Source organism: Astatotilapia calliptera, chromosome 16 (genome assembly GCF_900246225.1).
Source record: "Astatotilapia calliptera chromosome 16, fAstCal1.2, whole genome shotgun sequence".
NCBI classification, from domain to species: Eukaryota; Metazoa; Chordata; class Actinopteri; order Cichliformes; family Cichlidae; genus Astatotilapia; species Astatotilapia calliptera.
The window spans coordinates 6074697-6097957 of NC_039317.1; the positions used below are offsets into that span (position 1 = coordinate 6074697).

General features: G+C 42.2%; 2 protein-coding genes across 3 annotated transcripts in view; one reads left to right on the forward strand and one right to left on the reverse strand.

The window, feature by feature from the left end:
* LOC113007434 (syncytin-A-like) overlaps positions 1-23261 on the forward strand; it is a 445664-nt gene that overhangs the window by 177813 nt on the left and 244590 nt on the right. The window lies entirely within an intron of this gene.
* LOC113007440 (olfactory receptor 6N2-like) lies at positions 12502-21323 on the reverse strand. Its single transcript, XM_026144009.1, has 2 exons — positions 20427-21323; positions 12502-12531 (listed from the first exon to the last, which is right to left on the reverse strand). Exons 1-2 carry the CDS (start codon positions 21321-21323, stop codon positions 12502-12504), a joined length of 927 nt encoding a protein of 308 aa, XP_025999794.1.

Consider the following 23261-nt stretch of genomic DNA (forward strand, 5'->3'; position numbering starts at 1 on the left):
TTTATCTTCGACTGACCTGGTTCCCTGGTAAGCAAACTGCAGGTGTTCCACCAGTGGCTCTCCACCAGTCTTTCAAAGCTTTTCATTGCCAAAGACATCAGGGTGATAGGCCTGTAGTCATTTAATCCTGTGATGATCGACCTCTTTGGTTCAGTACAAGTAGACCAAGTAACTGTTTTGCTGTAAGAGTGTCACACACATATTGTCAAGGAAGGACCCTCGCTGACAATATGTGTCAAGGAGAGGCCAGGACGTAAAATGTGGACCCAAACACAGATACAATCACAGACAGCAACAACCAGATTTAACACAAACCATTGAAAAACACAGGAATAGATAACAATACTAAAGGAGTGTACAGGGGAGTGCAGGGGTCTCGAGCGTGGAGGGTCTGAAACAGAGGAACAGCGTGGTTAGGGGAAGGAAACAGAGGCTACAGGGATTGAGAATGACCCGAGTAAGTGATGTCTTGCTTGGCAGATAAGAGAAAGGCTTCCCTGGGGAACTGAGGTAAGCATAAGAAGGAAAGGCCGTGCAGTTCTAACATAGGTTTATAGACCATCTGGTGAAGAATAGTTGTAGATGCTTGTCCTAAATACTGCTGGTTGACTGTAGACAGGTGAGGAGGTGACACTTGTTCCACTTGGGGCAGGAACCTCAACTTGTAGAACAGTTACTCATGCAACTGTTCTACAAGTTGCATGAGTACACAAGGAAGACAGGGCCGACTGAGATTTGATTGGGGAATCCAGCGTCAGTAATGAAAATGAAGAATGGGTTGCTGTGATGGTGAGCAGCAGCCCTTCAGGGCGCCTGTAAAATAGTACCAACAAAGAAAAAAATTATATTGACCCCTCGGTTCAATCCCTAAACATAACCCACATATTGAACTCTGTTGTTTAACCAACAAATGTGTTTCCTTACAAGTGTAGCATTATTTAAGGGTAAATAAATAGGCTTTCTAAAGCTTCTTTCAAGCATATGTAGCCCAGTGGCAAACAGATGGAATTAGAGACTGTTTATTGTAATTATTATTAAAGGTGTTTTATTCTGTTCAGTTAAAAACACTCATGATTGGAGAGAGACTCTAAAGAAAAAATCCAAATTATTTTGTATGGAATTGCATTATTTGTGTTATTTATTTATTTTTGTTTCTCAAAGGTTATTTTTTGACCTGGATACAAATGCAGTCCAACCAATGGGATTGTTTGTCCCGCCTTGTTTTTCATGTTTGGTTGCGCTGCTAAGGCTGCTTAGACCACACGCGCCATAGCTGTACCTGTGGGGAAAACGTGGTAGCTGTTGAAACAGCGAAGCTGTTGGTGTCTGCTTGATTAGCCGCCAGATTTGGATAGCCGAAGCTAGTTTTATGAATACGAAGTGCTTTGCACTGGTGAGTAACGAAACTGTTATAGCCGCTGATCGGCATCCTGAAATGTTAATGTTGTTCGCTTCAAAAAACAAACGCTAATGGTGACGGTACTATGCAAGTAGCTAGCAAGTGTGCTAGTAGCTAGCGAGTGTGCTAAACGCTCACGCCCGTTGTTAAGCGTTAGTTGAGAACTTATTAGCTGTTGTTAGGTTAAGGAAAAAACAGTATGTCTATCTGTTGTATTGAAATGTTTTATTGTGTTACTTTTATTCATCACTGTTGTTACTTGACAGTGAGCAGAGTATATTGAGTTTGCTGCTTTTAATGAGCAGTGTGAATTGCTTTAATGATTGGTGATAGCTACATTGCCATGTAATGAAAACATTTAGAATTTGATTAGTTGTACAACATTAGAAATTGAAACACATTTTGTTCATGATTTATACTTTAAACAGAAGTGTTAGTTAAGTGTGAACCATGTTCATTTGAAGTAATTCTGACCTCACTCTTAGGTCAGGTTTTTTGAGTTGGAGAAAGGAGCCGAGACTCCCCGGAGAACTTTGGATTACAGACTTTGTGGAAATCCGCAGAAGAGGAATAATTTTCCATTGCAATGGATGGCGAGCCACAGCCCATTTGGAATTGAATCTTGAAGTCTGGTTGCCTGAACTGTGGTAGGACAAAACAGTGCAAACCATACATCGATCGTGGACTGAACTCACACCAATAACTCACCAGATCACCAAACAGGCCTGATCTGGATCCTATTGACACTTTAAAAGACCCGGGTCTAACATTCTTTTCTTTTTTATTTTGGGTATCTGTGCGCGCACACACAATTTTGGTTGTTATTGTAAATGCAATACAGTGCACAAATTTCAAATACAGTTGAACTATTGCTTCATCATTTGCAGTTGTGTTTTCATTGTGGTTACCCATCCTCTGGGCTCCTGTCGTTCCTGAAATCTTCTGATTTGCCCATTGTTTATATATTTTGTTACATACTGGTTACACATAACTAATGAAACACACATTTCCTTACTTTCTGTGCTATGTTTATATCAATGTTCCCTCTAATTTGCAGTATGTTAACACTATCCGGTTGTTCAGTGATGACGCGACGAATCCTACTTCCGGGTCTAAAGTAGTCTGCATTTAATATGGCTTTTGTGTTGTTAACATGTTTAATGTTATGTATTTTCTTCTATTTGATCTCAAAAAGCTCCTAAAACAGTCAGTGATCCCTGTTGACCTCCCTCGGCTTTTATTACCACTAATCATTTATTTAAGCTCAGTTTTTAAAACCTTAGGATGTAACTACAGCCCAGCCCATGCAGCAGTATATGAATGACTAACCTCGTATTGTGGATGGAATATCTCAGTTGTTCTCCTGGCTGAAGTTTGGTCCTTTTAAAGCATCCTGCCATGCGATTACATTTGTTTCTGACCACCGAGAACACTCACGTTAACTTTTATCGAGTGGAAAAAAAGTTAGCTTGTTTATATTATGCTAACATAGCTGTGTCGCTAGCGGTCACGTAGCACATCATTATATACCAGCTAGCCCAACTTCAGTAACCCTACAAACGTCACTGCTGTTTAGTTTTCTGTCTTCATTTATGCTGGAAGTGATAGCAGAGCTGTACGTTTTAATTTGTTTCCAAAACCCCGCAGTCAGGACATGCTATATTGCATTTAGATAGAAGCTAGCGAGCTAACTCCCCCGCCAACTTCTAACTCCGTTAAATGTCATAAATTCCGTTTTCATGGATGCCTGGAAGTTAAACTCAATTGTTACACCTGGTAGAGCAGAACGCTGATCATTTTATTAAAGATGAAAGACTTTAGACAGTTTTTCAACTCTCAGTAATGCCACAGTGATCGTTTGATACTGTATGTGGACCTGCAGCGGAGTTTAGACCCAGACACAGCTAGTGATGTCAGACTGAACAATCGGATTGGAAGTAAAAATAACTTGAACTCTAATTTTCAAAACACAACTTACCGTATTTTCACGACCATAAGGCGCACTTAAAAGTCTTAGATTTTCTTCAAAAAGTACGGCGCGCCCTATAGCGCAGTGCGCCCTGTGTGTTGTAAGGAGGACGTAGTAGAGAACACCATGAGAACGCTAAAGGGTGAAGTGTGGGCGTTGATCCTATATACCGGACAATCACACATATGTGCATTATGTGGAACATCGTTGTTTTAACAACGCTGAAAATGGCAAAGAGACACGCTTATGAAGCACAGTTTAAACTGAAGGCCATCAGCTATGCGGAGGAACATGGAAATCGAGCAGCCGCGAGAGAATTTAAGATTAACGAATCGATGGTTCGCAAATGGAGGAAGCTAGAAAACAAGCTCCGGCAGGTCAAGAAAACGCAGCTGAGTTTCCGCGGACATAAGGCGAGGTGGCCCGAGTTGGAGGAAAGACTCGAGCGGTGGATCATCGAGCAAAGAACGAGTGGGAGAAGCGTTTCGACGGTCACCATTCGGCTAAAAGCAGTTTCACTAGCTGAAGAGATGAACATTGAACATTTCCAAGGAGGTCCATCTTGGTGCTTTCGTTTTATGAAACGGTGCCATTTTTCCATCCGGACCAGGACTACGGTAGGGCAGCAACTTCCAGCGGATTATAAGGAAAAGCTGGCCATCTTCCGCTCCTACTGCAGCAAACACATCGGCAACAAAAACATCCAGCCCAGCCACATCACAAACATGGACGAGGTCCCGCTCACTTTTGACATCCCGGTGAGTCACACTGTGGAGAAGAAGGGGACCAGCACGGTAGCAATACGCACAACGGGGTATGAAAAGTCTTCTTTTACTGTTGTGCTTGGCTGCCATGCTAATGGACAGAAACTGCCGCCTATGGTGATTTTTAAGCGAAAGACTTTGCCTAAAGAGAAGTTTCCAGCAGGAATCATCATTAAGGCAAATGAAAAGGGCTGGATGGATGAGGAAATGATGAAAGAGTGGCTGAGGGAGGTGTATGTAAGGAGACCAGGTGGTTTTTTCCACGCATCACCATCGCTCTTAATCTGTGACTCTATGCGTGCCCATCTCACAGCCGATGTGAAAAAACTAGTGAAACAAATGAACTGTGAGCTTGCTGTCATTCCGGGAGGCCTGACAAAGGAACTCCAACCGCTGGGCAAAAGCCGGCATCATTTCCGAGGAGCCGCACGGCACGGAAAGTGACTCTGACAGTGAAGAAAGTGAACTTGGCATGTTTGATGGAGATTTAGCGCAGCTGTTCAATTCAGACACAGAAGATGAGGACTTCGATGGGTTTGATTGATGATAAAAATGTGAGTACCAAACTTTGTTTTGCTCCTGCTTTATTTTTAAATACGCACACTTGTATGCTTGTGTGTTGTTGATGATGACGATTACCGGTAATAGAAATGTGAGTAAGGTACCGAACTCAAGTTTGCTCCCGCTTTATTTTTAAATACGCATACGGTACTTGTATGCGCCCTATAGTCCAGTGCGCCTTATGTGTGTGTTAAATACAGTAATGGCACACATAACTGAGACTGCGCCTTTTAGTACAGTGCGTCTTATGGTCGTGAAAATACGGTATATGTATATATATATATTAGGGGTGCAACGATACACAAAATTCACGGTTCGGTTCGGTTCGATACTTTGGTGTCACGGTTCGATATTTTTTCGATACAAAAAAAATATTCATGCCTTTTTAATTTGTCATTTATTAAATTTTCACGGCACATTCTGCACCACATCTCTGTGCGTTCATCGTTTGTTTGAAGCCAGGTCACCTCCTGCAACTACTTTTCCGAGAATACGTGCTTCTTTTGTGGTTCGGACTCCTGTCATTTCTTTGGAGGTGGAGGAACATCACAGTAATTGCTTAAAGGAGCTTCTTCGACATCTTTAAGAGTTCTAAACAAATGTCTGTCCTCCTCCTGAAAATCTTATGTACGCAAACACGCGTTGCAACTTCTTATCTTGTGCGCGTTTTTTATTTTGACAGCGAATGCGCACCTGCAGACCACTTATGTGCAGCCCTGGTTATTTAGCTCGTCATATTGCAGCCACAGAAATTCTTTTGTCCATGAAACCATAAAGCTGCACTTTCTTTTTGCCTTATAGTCTGATTTGTCATAACTTCTCCATTTTGTGGTAAGCTTTTCTTTGGCTGTCGCTTCTTCACCCTGACCTGTCTTATTTGGCTGAGCAGAACTAAAATATATATCCTGCTGCTTCTACACACGCACTCACATAACGATCAGCGATTCTCTCACATGTTTAAGCTTGCTGCGGGAGATTTCACTTGTCATGTTTGCATAGTAAGCTAACGATTGATAAGACGATGTCAGAGGAATTGGTGCGCAAATTATCATCACTCACCAATCAGTGCTGTCGCTCTCTATACACAGTTCGCGCGATTGCAAAGTGAAAGCAAAAAACAAGCGCCAATTCAAACGCAATTTCAATATGTCACATATTGACAGTGGCTCACCGTTGCCAATGACATAATTACCCAGCTACATTTCCGAAAGAATGCAAAAGCATTGACATATATTTTTCCTTCCTACGATAGGCCGACGGGCAGGGCAGAGATAGATTTTGGTAGCCCGACTGGAAAAATCGCTAGCCCCGGGACGTCGGGCTAGCCCTGTATCTGATTGAGGAATCCCTCATCTTTGGAAAAGAGAGTTTAATACAGAGAAATGGCTCTTTCCAAAATAAAAGCTATACTATACGCTTCTTCTGGGCTATATTCTCAGCAGCGTATTAAACATATCAGGTCCCCATAAGGACAATCCTGTGCTAACAGCTGTCTAAATGACTCGGGTAAAGTTTGTAGCATGCGTACTTTTTGTTTTTGTCTGCTTCCACTTGTCTTTGCACTAAGATGATGTCAGCGTAAATGTGCAGTTGTTGTGCCCTTAAACAGGGGAAATAGTGAGGAGAGGTGAAAGAACAGCACAGACACGCAGCTCTCACTCTCACTCGTCTGTATTGAGTTTCAGAAGCAATACAACTAAAACAATGTTCTTATGGATGCACTCAGTCTCAGGACAACTGTATCCAAACTAAGTCACTATTGTTCGCTGCATTAGAATACTTTAGATAACATGAACTGTAGCATTAGACAAAAACATCTTTTTAACTAGCACATGTTAGCTGACACAGTCACTAACTTTCCACAGCAATGAAATAATACTTTAAGTACTGCATGTCTTCCAGTAGTTAACTTATACAGATAGTAACAGAAAAATCTTCACACAATATGGCGGAGTAATAGCGAAAACTAGCATACACAGCAACAGAGATTAACTGGAACTTCTCAGCAAAATAGCCTGCAATTCACATCTTCCGCTACAATGAACAATGATAACAATGTAATAATCAACAGTAACACACATTTATACAGATTTGTGCATGACAGTTACCTTAAACAGGGGAAATAGTGAGGAGAGGTGAAAGAACGGCACAGACACGCAGCTCTCACTCTCACTCGTCTATATTGAGTGAAGGAGGAAGCGCGTGAACCCACCTACTGGAGCCCTGAGGCATTAACAATGGATCGACGCACAATCAACCCAGGCAAAACTTTCACTACTTATCTCCCTCTATATTCCCACTGCATATTCTATTCGAAAACAGTCAAAGCAACAAATAAAACATTAATAAGGGCATGACATGAAATATAAGGAACAGAGATGTACAACTTCAAAACTAATCAAATTTATGATCCACCACACAGTCATATTCGTTGTGTTCCCACTAGTGCTGTCAGCGTAAATCTCGTTGAAATGACGTTACCACCACAACACGGCAAATCTCCGTTAACGAGCTATCGCGGATCGCCCCGTGCATGGGGCTGGACGGCCAACACGTTAACGAGCTAACTGTGCTAACACACTAGCTCCCACCCATGTAATTGAGGCACATCCAACATACTGTTTTACTTTAGTCTATGACGCGCTTACCTTCAGGGTCATACGTCACATGAAAACCAAAATAGTGCCAAACGCCACATCTGAATGAGGGTGGGGGAGGTTCAATTTGCCATGTTGCAACGAGAGCTTAACTTCTGTCTCGCTAGGTTGCCCTGCGCTCAGTGAATCTGCGTTTGACTACTCCGCCTAGGCTGCACTGTCGAGCGCAGATCCACTGAGCGCTCAACACAGACAGCATCATCAGAAGGAAAGTTGATAAAATAAATAAAAAATTTTGTATTGTTCGATACATATGCGTACCGAACCGAAAGCACTGTATCGAACGGTTCAATATCGATACGAATATCGTTGCACTCCTAATATATACTGTATATATACACACCCAGCACGCCCCTGCGGGCGGTTTATCCTTCAAGCTCAGGTCCTCTACCAGAGGCCTGGGAGCTTGAGGGTCCTGCGCAGTATCTTAGCTGTTCCCAGGACTGCGCTCTTCTGGACAGAGATCTCCGATGTTATTCCCAGGATCTGCTGGAGCCACTTGCCTAGCTTGGGAGTCACCACACCTAGTGCTCCGATTACCACGGGGACCACCGTTACCTTCACCCTCCACATCCTCTCGAGCTCTTTTCTGAGCCCTTGGTATTTCTCCAGCTTCTCGTGTTCCTTCTTCCTGATATTGCTGTCATTCGGAACCGCTACATCGATCACTACGGCCTTCTTCTTCTGTTTATCTACCACCACTATGTCCGGTTGGTTAGCCACCACCATTTTGTCTGTCTGTATCTGGAAGTCCCACAGGATCTTAGCTCGGTCATTCTCCACCACCCTTGGGGGCATCTCCCATTTTGACCTCGGGACTTCCAGGTTATACTCGGCACAGATGTTGCTGTACACTATGCCGGCCACTTGGTTATGGCGTTCCATGTATGCCTTGCCTGCTAGCATCTTGCACCCTGTTGTTATGTGCTGGATTGTCTCTGGGGCATCTTTACACAGCCTGCACCTGGGGTCTTGCCTGGTGTGATAGACCCCAGCCTCTATGGATCTTGTGCTCAGAGCTTGTTCTTGTGCTGCCATGATTAGTGCCTCTGTGCTGTCTTTCAGTCCAGCTTTGTCCAGCCACTGGTAGGATTTCTGGATATCAGCCACCTCCTCTATCTGCCGGTGGTACATACCGTGCAGGGGCCTGTCCTTCCATGATGGTTCCTCGTCTTCCTCCTCTTTCTAGGGTTTCTGCTGCCTGGGGCCATCTTCCCAATGTATTCTTGGATGTTCGCTGTCTCATCCTGGACTGTGGTGCTGACACTCACCAGTCCAATATATATATATATATATATATATATATATATATATATATATATATATATATATATATGTACACACACACACACAGTTTTGGGAAGGTTACTTTTAAAATGTATTCCATTACAGATTACAGAATATATGCCCCATATTCTGTTCTGTAACGTATTCCGTTATGTTACTCAATGACAGTAACATATTCTGAATACTTTGAATTACTTAATATATTATCATGCTTTTTACAACTACGTGAATGTACTATTGCTGTGTGATTTATTACTATTACTGAAGGTCTGCGGCTCCGAACCGTAGTAAAGGGACCTCTGACTAATACGGCGGGTTCCGTGTCATTGTTGGTTGTTTTTGCTCACAGGCAGAGAGTGCTTTCGTTTTTACCGTTTCTTCCCGCAGTAAATATAAACAACGATAGTATTCAGGAAGAAAATCAAACATTGCATATATTTTTATCATGACTCTGGTTTTACATGGCCTATCAAAAACAAAATCAAAACTGGTATAAAGTCCACACACGTCAATTGTTCCGTCTGTCCTGTTCACGTCTCCAATGGTTGTACACCAGTGGCGGAGTGGGGGGGGGGGGGGGGGTGGCTTACTGGGCTTAAGCCCGGGTTGTTTTTTCAGAAGCCCGGGGTCTTTTGGAGTGTAATTTTTTCATAGTTACAGTAGATGCCTGGCTGACAACTGTATAAAACAAAAACTACACACAATATATATGCACCTAAACGCGTAGTGAGGGTGTGCTGGGAACGTCCAGACCGGGGTGATGGTCCCCATCTTTAAGAAGGGGGACCGGAGGGTGTGTCCCAACTACAGGGGGATCACACTCCTCAGCCTCCCTGGGAAAGTCTATGCCAGGGTGCTGGAAAGGGGAGTTCGTCCGCTTGTCGAACCTCGGATACAGGAGGAACAATGCGGTTTTCGTCCTGGTCGCGGAACACTGGACCAGCTCTTTATCCTCTTGAGGATACTTGAGGGTGCATGGGAGTTTGCCCAACCAGTCTACATGTGTTTTGTGGACTTGGAGAAGGCATTCGACCGTGTCCCTCAGGGTGTCCTGTGGGAGGTGTTGCGGGAGTAAGGGGTGTCTGGCCCATTGCTACGGGCCATTCGATCCCTATACAACCGTTGCAAGAACTTGGTTCGCATTGCCAGCAATAAGTCGGACTCGTTCCCGGTGGGTGATGGGCTCCGCCAGTGCTGCCCTTTGTCTCCGGTTCTGTTCATAATTTTTATGGACAGGATTTCTAGGTGCAGCCAAGTGGCGGAGGGCTTTCGCTTTGGTGGCCTCAGAATCTCATATCTGATTTTTGCGGATGATGTGGTTCTGTTGGCTTCATCGGGTGAGGGCCTCCAGCTCGCACTGGAGAGGTTTGCAGCCAAGTGTGAAGCAGCGGGAATGAGGATCAGCACCTCCAAATCTGAGGCCATGGTTCTCAGTCGGAAAAGGGTGGAGTGCCCACTCCGGGTCGGGGATGAGTTCCTGCCCCAAGTGGAGGAGTTCAAGTATCTCGGGGTCTTGTTCGCGAGTGATGGGAGAAGGGAGCCGGAGATCGACAGACGGATTGGGGCTGCAGCTGCAGTAATGCAGACGCTGCACCGGTCCGTCGTGGTGAAGAGGGAGCTGAGTGTAAAAGCGAAGCTCTCAATTTAAATGGACTGATTCTTATATAGCGCTTTTCTATGGAGTACTCAAAGCGCTCAATTTACCGGTCGATCTACGTCCCTACCGTCAGCTATGGCCACAAGCTGTGGGTAGTGACCGAAAGAACGAGATCGCGGATACAAGCGGCAGAAATGAGGTTCCTCCGAAGGGTGGCGGGCCTCTCCCTTGGAGATAGGGTGAGAAGTTCGGCCATCCGGGAGGAGCTCAGAGTAGAGCCGCTGCTGCTCCACATCGAAAGGAGCCAGCTGAAGTGGTTCGGACATCTGACAAGGATGCCCCCTGGGCGCCTCCTGGGTGAGGTGTTCCAGGCATGTCCCACTGGGAGGAGGCCCTGGGGCAGACCCAGGACACGCTGGAGAGATTATGGGCTTCTCTGGGAACACCTTGGTGTTCCCCCGGATAAGCTGCACACTGGGAATTTACGACTGTGCGTAAATCCCCCCTAATATTGGTATGATCCGAGCTCAGACGCTAAGTGACTGAGCGAGGGGAGCTGCTGCCTGCGAGTTTGCTGTTGGAGAAGTGGAGACAGGCAGACAGAGGAGAACTGAAGTTTGACCAGGTACCAAAGCAAATCATTCATACTGTACAAATAATGTAAATATGACGGTGTATCATGAAAGATTGATATCAAACTGATTACCCATATTACGTTACTTGTTCTTCAAGTTAATCAACAAATGGCGAAATGAAAAGCCGAACAACAACAATGCTGTTTCCGTAGAGAGTCTTAGCTTACATGTCTGTTTATTTCATATTTTCAGTTGTTACCCTCCACAGCTAAATAAATCGGTTTCAGTAATGTACTGATATACAAGAATGGACATAAGGGGCTTCTTTCAAAGAAAACACTCAGGTAGATGTTATTTTATACATTATGCTTTGTATGTTGTTCACTATATTTCTATGCAAAACAAGAGGAATTTCAATACACAGCAGTATATTTACAGTTTAAACCAGATATTTACATACACTTTATGGAAAACACAAGAGCATTTTTTTTACTGTACAACATCAATTTAGAGTAAACTTGTTTTGTTTTGGATAAATAAATATTGAAATATCTTTTGAATTAGTTAAATGTCAGAATAAAGAGAGACAGAGCTATCTATTTTTTATCACTTTCATCAAATTTAGGAGTACATATACATATACTAAGTTTATTGTTAATTAATAAGAACACTCCAGACGATTCCATTCTGTCAAGAGATTTATTCTAAAAGACACTTCTTCAGCTGAGTCTAAGAGTGAAGACACACACACGCTGCAGATTTTACTTGCAAGGGTGGTCACAGAGCGCTCACACGTGAGTGGGGGCCCTGTAATCAGCGCTCTGTTCTTGCACTTGTCTTTATTTATACACAAGAAAAGTAATACAATAATGAATACATTTGTACAGTGGAATGTTGGTACGTGCGCATGTGATTTTTGTGTGTGTGTGTGTGTGTGTGTGTGTGTGTGTGTGTGTGTGTGTGGTGGAATGTGGGGAGCAGCTCTTTTTCCTGGTAAGAGGTCAGAACTGCTTGTTCAGCTTCTTACTATCGCTGTGGGAAGATTCAGATAAAAATATCAGAACAAGTTTTATAAAGAACAATCAGTTCTAAGTAATACAGAGGTCATCATGCAGTATTCTATCACATGTAAACTTATATCATCAAAAGCTTATACTGACTACTAAGTACAATTTTTCATTGACACGTTCTGAGCTGAAGAAGCTTCTGATAGGTTAGTAGAGTCCATGTGAGTAAATTGGTGGCATACCTGTGGATGCATATAAGGCAAAACACTGAGCCTGTTTCTTTGACATGGGAAAATCAAGAGATATTAACCAAAACACCAGGAAAAGAATTGTGGAGCTCCATAAGTGTGGCTCAATTTTGAATACAATTTGGTGCCATGTACAATTAAGAAATATAGATAGTTTCTCTCTTTACTCTTAAAGTTAACAAATATGTTTTTTTATATTTATCAACCTAAAAAAATAAACATTTAGTCTGATTTGATGTTACAATTAAAAAGTGTTTGTGTTTTTATCTGAAGAGTTTGTAAATATCTGGTTTCAAAAAAAATAAGGTTTAAATTCTGCAGATTAAATTTATAACAATGATGCAAAAAATGGAGAATAAATCAAGTTCAGGACTTTAATATTTAATAAAACTATTTTTAAAATAGCTTAAGCATCTTAACAATTTAGAATCAATGCATCAAATTTTTGGGGCTGGAGAAAACAACCTGTTGGGTTTGTGTTTCCACAAGTCCCGCTAATTCTAGAGACCCACTAATGACCCCAAATCTGACCTCCTCCTGCTGCCTTTTATTAAGAGACAGTTCACATAAAACACATCACAGCAAAGCCACGCCCACATGGTTCTAAGACAAGGCATTGTATGTATATGTATGAACTTCCTTACGGTGGAGAAACCGTCCTTACCCTCCTTCTATTCGGTGGAGAAACCTCTTTAAACCTCCTTCGGTGGAGAAACCGACTTAACCCTCCTTAAAAAAATCAAAAAGATTAAAACAAAAACACTGGCGGAGAAACCAGGCAGCTTGCGTCTACACGCACAGCTTGCGCACTCACGTACCTGCTTTAACGCACGGGCACGTAGCTGCTCTCTAAGGCCTTCTGTACTCACTGTTTGTTTAAATTCATGGGAAGAAGCTCTGGATCCCATCAATCGCCATCCACCCCGAGGGGAGTTCAGGCGCAAACTTTCCGGCCTGGCAACAAAGAAAAGTACCAGGGCTTTGGTCAATCGTCCCAGACGATAGCTGCTAGCAGACTGCGGTGGCGTACTCTCCCTCTCCTCGGTGGAGCAATGTGTTAGGCTCCGCTCGGAGGACCAAATAAATGTTGGGTCTGTGTTTCCACAAGCCCCGCTAATTCTAGAGACTTATTCATCATGAAGAAAACAAGACAGTCGATCGATCCATTATTTGCGCAAGGGAGGCCTCGTCTGTGTCCACCACGGAAATGACCCCAAATCTGACCTCCTCTTGCTGCCTTTTATTGAGAGACAGTTCACACAAAACACATCACAGCAAAGCCACGCCCACTTGGTTCTAAGACAAGGCATTGTATGTATATGTGTGAACTTCTGTAAGAATGTGTGTGTGTGTGTTATGTGAGAATGTGTGTGTGCGTGCGTGTGTGTGTGTGTGTGTGTGTGTGTGTGTAAGAATGTGTGTGTGTTACCTCCTGCTGACCAAAGGGTCATAAAAGCAGGAGCAACATCACAAGAAACAGATCTTCCAGATAGGATGTATCTGCAATAAAACATTACAGCCCCCCATCCAGAACCTAGAGAATTTGGGGAGAAGGACAGTGGAATTCCTTTCATCAGAGCTGGCAAGCATAAAATGACAACATTTAACAATTCACTCTAACATAACCTTTTCAGGTGTTTAAAAAATTCTTCATTTTAAGCCCATATACAAATGGATTAAACAAAGGATGATACAAAGCTAGTTGTAATGTCATTATTAAGCGTGCAGTTTTTGGAAAATCTGATTTCACTCGGGCTATAACGACATCATAGCAACTTAAACAGGAAAAGCTAATTAAAACTGTAAGGTGGGGTAAAGAGGTCTCTGCAGCTTTCTTCCTAATTTCTTTACAACTTCGATAAGACATGAAGAACATTTTTGTGTATGTGTAAAGTATGAATACTTCAGTAGATTAAAAAGTAGGCATGCTGTTTAATGGGCTGATGGTCACCAACATGTATGTCATGCTTGAGAACTGTGGATTTGTCACCAAAAAGCACAACTAGCTTATCTAAATAGGATAAATAAGTCTCGGGGTCTTACAATATATATATATATATATATATATATATATATATATATATATATATATATGTATATATGTATATATATATATATATATATATATATATATATATATATATATATATATATATATATATATGTATATATATATATATATATATATATATATATATCACGGGCAGCAGTGATCAGTGAGATGCTTGGCTACAAGTTGAACAGCCACAAGGGGCAGTACCCTCCATGGAGAAGGAGGCTAGAGGGCAAGATCAAAGTAGCACGGAGGGAGGTTAGCCAACTAACAGAGTTGCAGAAAGGTGCGACAAATAAGGTGCCTAAGAAATACAGCAAGCTGTCCATACCTGAGGCCTTGGAAACTGCCAAGCAAAGACTCACAGCCTTGGCCAGCCGCTTGAGGAGATACACCAGAGAGATAGAAGGCAGGAGAATAAACCAGCTGTTCTCCACAGAACCAGCAAAGGTGTACTCTCAGTGGCAAGGGAACAATAAGAGAACAGCACCACCAAGGCTGGAGATGGAGCAATACTGGAAGAGCATATGGGAGAAGGATGCAACCCATAACGGCAATGCTCAGTGGCTAGTGGATCTGAGGGCAGACCACAGCGACCTCCCTGAACAGGGTCCAGTAACCATCACAGTGGCAGATTTCCAAGAAAGGGTCTCCAGTATGAAGAGTTGGACAGCACCAGGGCCCGACATGGTTCACGCCTACTGGCTGAAGAAGCTGACTGCACTCCACGAGCGTCTGGCAGCACAAATGAACCAGCTGCTAGTTAACGAGAGACACCCGGAATGGCTAACTGAAGGCCGGACGGTCCTGATCCCCAAGGACCCCAAGAAGGGACCGGTCCCCTCCAACTACCGACCAATAACCTGCCTCAGTACTACATGGAAGCTCCTGTCAGGCATCATATCGGCTAAGATGAACAGGCACATGGGTCAATACATGAGCGGGACACAGAAAGGAATTGGCAAGAATACCAGAGGTGCAAAACACCAGCTACTGGTAGACAGAACAATCAGCCGAGACTGCAAGACCAGACTGACCAACCTGTGCACTGCCTGGATTGATTACAAGAAGGCCTATGACTCAATGCCCCACAGCTGGATACTGGAATGCCTAGAATTGTACAAGATCAATGGGACCCTAAGAGCCTTCATCAGGAACTCAATGGGGATGTGGCGTACAACACTAGAGGCCAACTCCAAGCCCATAGCACAAGTTACCATCAAGTGCGGGATCTACCAAGGAGATGCTCTGTCCCCACTGCTGTTCTGCATAGGCCTGAACCCCCTCAGTGAGATCATTAACAAGACTGGCTACGGATACAGACTACGGAACGGAGCAGTTGTCAGCCACCTCCTGTACATGGATGACATCAAGCTGTATGCCAAGAGTGAACGAGACATCGATTCACTGATCCACACTACCAGGCTATACAGCAATGACATTGGAATGTCGTTCGGACTGGAGAAGTGTAGTCGGATGGTAACAAAGAGAGGGAAGGTAGTCAGAACTGAGGGGATTGAACTACCAGAAGGCAACATTGCAGACATAGAGGACAGTTACAAGTACCTGGGGATCCCGCAGGCAAATGGGAACCATGAAGAGGCCGCTAGGAAGGCTGCAACCACCAAGTACCTGCAGAGGGTCAGGCAAGTCCTGAGGAGTCAGCTGAATGGTAAGAACAAGATCCGGGCCATCAACACATACGCCCTGCCCGTGATCAGGTACCCTGCTGGGGTAATAGGCTGGCCAAAGGAGGAGATAGAAGCCACTGACATAAAGACAAGAAAGCTCCTGACCATGCATGGAGGGTTTCACCCCAAGTCCAGCACCCTGAGGCTGTACGCTAAGCGGAAGGAAGGGGGCCGGGGACTGGTGAGTGTCAGCACCACAGTCCAGGATGAGACAAGGAACATCCAAGAATACATTGGGAAGATGGCCCCAACTGACCGAGTGCTCAGTGAATACCTCAGGCAGCAGAAACCCAAGAAAGAGGAGGGAGACGAGGAACCATCATGGAAGGACAGGCCCCTGCACGGTATGTACCACCGGCAGATAGAGGAGGTGGCTGATATCCAGAAATCCTACCAGTGGCTGGACAAAGCTGGACTGAAAGACAGCACAGAGGCACTAATCATGGCAGCACAAGAACAAGCTCTGAGTACAAGATCCATAGAGGCTGGGGTCTATCACACCAGGCAAGACCCCAGGTGCAGGCTGTGTAAAGATGCCCCAGAGACAATCCAGCACATAACAGCAGGGTGCAAGATGCTAGCAGGCAAGGCATACATGGAACGCCATAACCAAGTGGCCGGCATAGTGTACAGGAACATCTGTGCCGAGTATAACCTAGAAGTCCCGAGGTCAAAATGGGAGATGCCCCCAAGGGTGGTGGAGAATGACCGAGCTAAGATCCTGTGGGACTTCCAGATACAGACGGACAAAATGGTGGTGGCTAACCAACCGGACATAGTGGTGGTAGACAAACAGAAGAAGACGGCCGTAGTGATCGATGTAGCGGTTCCGAATGACAGCAATATCAGGAAGAAGGAACACGAGAAGCTGGAGAAATACCAAGGGCTCAGAGAAGAGCTCGAGAGGATGTGGAGGGTGAAGGTAACGGTGGTCCCCGTGGTAATCGGAGCACTAGGTGCGGTGACTCCCAAGCTAGGCGAGTGGCTCCAGCAGATCCCAGGAATAACATCGGAGATCTCTGTCCAGAAGAGCGCAGTCCTGGGAACAGCTAAGATACTGCGCAGGACCCTCAAGCTCCCAGGCCTCTGGTAGAGGACCCGAGCTTGAAGGATAAACCGCCCGCAGGGGCGTGCTGGGTGTTTTTTTTTTTATATATATATATATATATATATATATATATAAATATGTCATACTCACACAGGAACCTGGAACAGATTGCACACACAACCCACCTGCCTCAGGTCTGTTAGTGGGTGACACCACAGTCACATGGAGCCTGAGTCACAGGTGTATTGATTTGACTCTTTCCATAATCAACATATTTCTTCAACATTGATATGCCAATCACATTCTAAATTTTCTTCCTATTAGCTGTTTTATTCAGGTAATAGGTGTCACTGAATTGGCTCTTTACCTCGTTAAGAATCACACAAACAACGACTGAAACCAACCATGGGGAGGAGAACTAGAACACATTCTCCTGCCTGAAAAACTTATAAGTTTCCTTCATTTTAGACTGTGCATCAGAGAGGAAACTATGTGCTAGCTCACACGCAGTGTACAGCCTTTCCCTAAATTAATTTATACAGTCTAACACATTATGTTCTACAAGCAACACTCCAGCAGCATCTTCAGTAGCCCACACACAGTGTGTCCAAAACCAACCTCAGCTGGGCTAAAACCCAACAATGACAGACCCTTATCTCACTCTGCTTTAGACTCGACACTATATTTGCGATGTATAGATTTCAAAGTCTTGTGGAATCTCTTTATCACATCCTGACCTTGTGGGTGATACGCACTGAACACTCACTGCTTAATAGCCAGCTCTGACATGACTTGTGTAAATTAAAAATAGTAGAGCACTCTCTCCTAAGTTTACCTCATTCCTAAATAGCCAGGCAGATGGTGATCACAGGCAAAACCTGAAGACAGTAATCTTTTAGCACCACCACCTGAGTGTCCACATCACACTCTATTCCAGATTCTGGGGAATCTTTTCTTTGTATTTCAGTAAAATTCAATCACCGAATATGTATGACACGGCTGGGTCACATGGATTTTTTTCTGGACAGCAGACAAACAGGTAATCATAGTTGCATTGGAGAGCTTTAATAAGCTGCACTCTATAGCCAAACACAAATGATCAGTGATATCAGTGGCACTATTTTATTTCCCACACCAACAAATGTGAACCATAGGAAATCTGGTCAGAAAAGGCACTGTACCACATTGTGTCATAGGTATCTCTTAAAATAGTGATGGGAACTTGGTCCACCACAGTGCCAGTCAGTGAGATAATACCTTCAGAAAGTGAAAGACTTTAATACCTAAAAAAAAAAAAAAAAAAAAAAAAAGCACTCTCATGAGTCAGGACAGCAGCTTTTGCGAAAGACTCAACCTCAAACCATAACACACTCAAGTTGTTTTTGCTGGCCTTTCTTTAAAAGTCATCACAAGCCACTGCTATACACTGTTACGGCCACTTGGTAGTGTATCTCAGTCAGTGGTGATACATTTTCTCATTTTGAGAAAGAAATCAAGCTAAAAAGTATGTAAAGAAATCAGACCCTACTGCTTGATAAATGGTTATTCAGATGTACCAGGGCTCTAGAGTGCGACCAATTTGGTCGAAAATGCGACCAAATTTTTCAGTGGTGCGACTAAAAAAAAAAAATTTGGTTGCACCTGTGCGACCAACTGTTCGGATAGCAAAAAAAAAAAAAAAAAAAAAAAAAAATCTGCAACCTTCCCTGTGGTCAACAACAGACACACATTATGCCCCTATTGTGGACTAAACCAATCAGATAGTAAGGGGCGGGACCTCTCTGATTGGCCGTGGTCCAGTTGAAAGTGCAGGTGGAAGTGGGAGGTGAGTAGCTTGAATAAAGCGATATCAATTCATTAAATCCTGAATTGACTGTTAAATATAACTGTGTTTTGCCAGAAACGTCAGATTAAAGCTCACAAAACCATTTCAACAACAACCAAACAGCAAATGAGAGCAGGTACACCGATTCCACACAAAGACGTAAACACAGAATGGACCCGACGCATCAGAATCAACTTTGTCTTTCTCGGCTTTCTCACCCGACGGCCCGTAGACGGACACGCAGTCGGAGATTAGGGATTCTGATGCGTCCGGTCCGCGCTGTGATTACGTCTTTTTGCGCTGATTCTGAGCTGCAGGTTTTGTCTCTCTCCAACCAAAATTCACCGAGCCAGCAGCAAAAGAAGCAGCAAACTGCGCTTCACATTTGATCAATGTCGTCATGAATTTTGCTGTTTTGCTTCTGCTTCCACAACAATTAAAATCACACTCCATGCACAGCTAGCTCTCTCTCTCTCTCTCTGTACTTCAAGAACAGTTTCCCGTCTCCAATCGCTGTTTTCTGTATTATTCATTCGCTTATTACCCACCAGTCTACAGTTGTTTACAGCGCTGTTGGCTGCTGTCTTTTTCTTTTCTTTTTTTCACTTAAATGACCTCGGACAAGAAAGCCTACTTTTTCTGTTGTTCAATACTGAAGAAATTTTAACTTTATATGCAGAACATTGTAGAATATTTTTAAGGTTATCTGCTATAAAAAGCCAGACCAGGAAAATCTCCTTCATGTTTTTCTGTGTTTTATTCTCAGTTACTTTCACACAAAGGCATCTGCTGTGATGTTCACAATTCTGAAGAAGTCAGTAATGATAAATGATCAGAATTATAATATTTCTGACTGTCTGAGGCTAAGTTGAATCGAATCAGGACTTTGAAAACCAGAATCAAGTGGATTATAGAAATCAGTGATGATACCCAGGCCTTGTGAATATCCTAGGACCGACAGAAGTGGATGTAGCTGTAATAGGAAAAGAACTATTGCTAACTTTTCTGTTAAGGCCTGATCCTTCTGAAATTCATAGCCAGTGCTCTGACACGGTGTCATCAATCTTTGAATGCTGAAAAAGCACAGTGTATCCAGAAAAACACATTACCGTATATTAAATTATTATAAAATTTGTGTGCGCCTAACTTTTGTGCCGTTAGGCGTACCGGTACGCCCATGGCAAAACGTTAGTCTAGAGCCCTGTGTACTGTCTCTTGCCTGCAGATATTATTTTTCAAGCATTTAGATGAGAAAATCTAAATTAACTGTTGATCCTAACTGTCTGAAGTGTTGGGTGTGAGTGTTAATGCCAAATTTGTAACTTGTACAATTTGTAGTCAAATAAAAAATGCTTTTCCTCATTTTGCCTACTTAGGGTTATAAGTCTAAAATGAATCTGGAAAGCCTTTTTTTCACGAGAACGGAGAGCTGAAAACTCCAAACATTTTACTCATTTACTTTGAATTATATATAACAATTAACAATATATACGATTAACTAATGAAGAAAATTTTCTTGAAGAGTTAACATAGTACCTGCCAGCATGGATATAATTTTTAGTAAAGTTTCCACTCTAGCGTTTATGTAAGTATACAAAAAAAAAATTATAAAAAAATAAGTAGTATGATCGTAAAACAGACTATGGCATATTTACAATAAACATGCACCCAGAAAAATGTTATCAGCTATTAACAGGCTTAAATTCTACAAATTAAATTTATAACAGTGGTGGACAAAACAAGATTTTTAGATGTTTAGAAATTTCCTTCATTTTAAGCCCATATATGAATGGATTAAACAAAGGATGATACAAAGCTAGTTGTAATGTCATTATTAAGCGTGCAGTTTTTGGAAAATCTGTTTCCATTCGAGCCATGATTACATCATAGATACCTAAACAGGAAAAAGTAATTAAAACTAACATGTGGGGTAAACAGGTCTCTGCAGCTTTTTTCTTAATTTCTTTACAGCTGCGATAAGTGACTATAAATATTTTTGTATATGTGAAAACTATAAAAAGTATAGGAAATACTACGAGATCTAAATAACTAACAATTCCAAATACAGTAACTAACCCTGATTTTACACACTGAAGAGTGTAAATTGTATTGTTACAAAATATTGATTTTAAATGAAAGGAACACAGTTTACTTTTAGCCATTCCTATTGCTTGGACGGCAATATTAGAAGCAGGTACAAGCCAAGCTATGACCAGGAAAATACTCACAGTGCTTTTTCTCATGATGGTTGGATATTGTAGAGGTTTACATATAGCCACATATCTGTCATAGGCCATGGCTGCCAAGAGAAAAAACTCAGAACAACCTAGAGAATAAATTATGAAAAACTGAAAGAGACATGCTGAATATGATATGATTTGTTTTTCAGATAAAAAGTCAATCAGGAGTTTTGGGTAAATAGTTGTGGCGTAAATAACAACATTCAGTAGCAATGCTGCAATAAAAGTGTACATAGGTTTGTGGAGATTTTTGTGGATCAAAATGAGGTATATAATAATAGAGTTACTGCAAGTTATTAGAATATATAATGTGAACATAATAAAAAAATAAACATATCTGTATTTGTTAACTTCCACATGTCCATCAAAAGTTATATAGGTAACATTTAATTCTTCATCCATTGATGTTTTTTTAAAACTACAAAATGTTTCATTAAACAAATTGCACAAGGTGGATAAATGGAAAATACTGAAAAATGCACCATCACGCAAACAGTGAGCAGTTACAGTGTGTGGAAGGTTTTTATCAGACAAATTAAGCCTCCAAGGAGCTGAACATTGGAGGTTCATCTCACCTTTTTCACTCTCTTTTGCTTAGCACTGCACAACTTCAACACAAAATCTTTTTAGCTGAGATCTTAAATCTTACACAGTGGAGTAGAATAAACTAGTTCAACTTGAGAAATGTGGAATTTAGGATGGAGGCAAAGAGTGGCAGTTAATATTAAAAGGTGTAAAAAACAAAAGTACAAGACATTGAAAATAAGCAGACCTCAGTGCAAGAAAGTGTCTTTCCAACACTGAAAAGCACAAAGGCAAACTTTAACATTTAAAAGGTGTAAAAAAAAACAAAACAAGTACAAGATATTGAAAATAAGCAGACCTCAGTGCAAGAAAGTGTCTTTCCAACACTGAAAAGCACAAAGGCCAACTTTAACATTGCAAGGTGTAAAAACAAGTACAAGACACTGAAAATAAGCAGACCTCAGTGCAACAAAGTGTCTTTCCAACACTGAATGAGACGTTACTTGTTCATGTGAGAAGAAAACAAGATTGTCCACAATCATTAAGTGAAGCATCCAATTTTTAAAGAAGAGCACCAAATCTCTGCCAAGGCAGCTCACTCTGTGCCAGAGGTGGGTCGAGTATCCAAAAATTGTACTCAAGTAAGAGTGGCATTACTTTAAAATATTATTACTCAAGTAAAAGTGAAAAGTAGTCTTCAAAAAAGTTACTCGAGTAAGAGTAAAAAAGTACTTGATGAAAAGACTACTCAAGTAGCGAGTAACTGTTTGAAATGTCCGATTTTATAAATAAATGCTATCAGACAAACAAAAATAAATAAATATACAAATTTGAGTATTTTCAAAAGGAATATATGTAAAAAGATCAACAAAATGAGGCACAAAATTTTTTATTTCGAGATTTCACATTTTCACATTTTTCAACCAAGCTTTTTTCACCAATACCTACAGTAAATACTATAAATATATAAACAGTGCAAACAATTTCCAGTGACAAGATTTGCTGTAAACTTTATATTCATTTTGCTCCAAATGGCACAGCAGCCTCAGAGAAAACAGAACGAGGCATCTTCAACGCATGTACATACAAGGGAGCTCAGTTTACCATAAATTGTATGGGTGTGCATTTATTTCTGCATATTTAGCAAAAATGTGCCATTTCTTCACTCAGTGAAGTGATGGTTAAGCTTCAGCAGCAGTTTGCTCTCAAGGTTCTTTCTGTGAAGCTGTAACTGTTTAGCAGTGAACAGGAGTCCTGCATGACTGAGAAGTTCTTCACAAGCTCCAGATGCAGGAAGACCTGTATTGACTTTGATCGACAGCTTCTGGATGTGAGGAAAGCCATGCAATAGATCCACACCTCCAGTGAATGGACATGAAAGGTACCTCTCCAGCTCCCCTGCTTCTGGCTTTCCTGACCCCATGGATCCATCATCTTAGTCGGTTAGGCTGCTGTTTGCGCTGACCTCATCCAGCTCTGTGTCTAGGTGATGTCTGATGAAGTTGAGACCTGTGGAAAGGTGTAAGGTTTTCAAAAGAATTAGGTCTGGTCATTATAGTGCTGTATACACTACAAAGATGCGGATGTTTTTTACTAACTCTTGTAGAAAAACAAAATCTAGTCATTCATATCCCACACAAACAGTTTGCAATGAATTCCAGATTAAGTTTAAAATAAGAATGCGTGCAAGGCTAAGCAGTCCCAACCAATAGATCCTCCTGTTTGGTTGTTACTCTGGGAAAAGACGAGAAAGACGGTAATGGAAGCGTGACTGGAGCTGCGATGTAGCCTATATAATATTTATATTGTGGACTT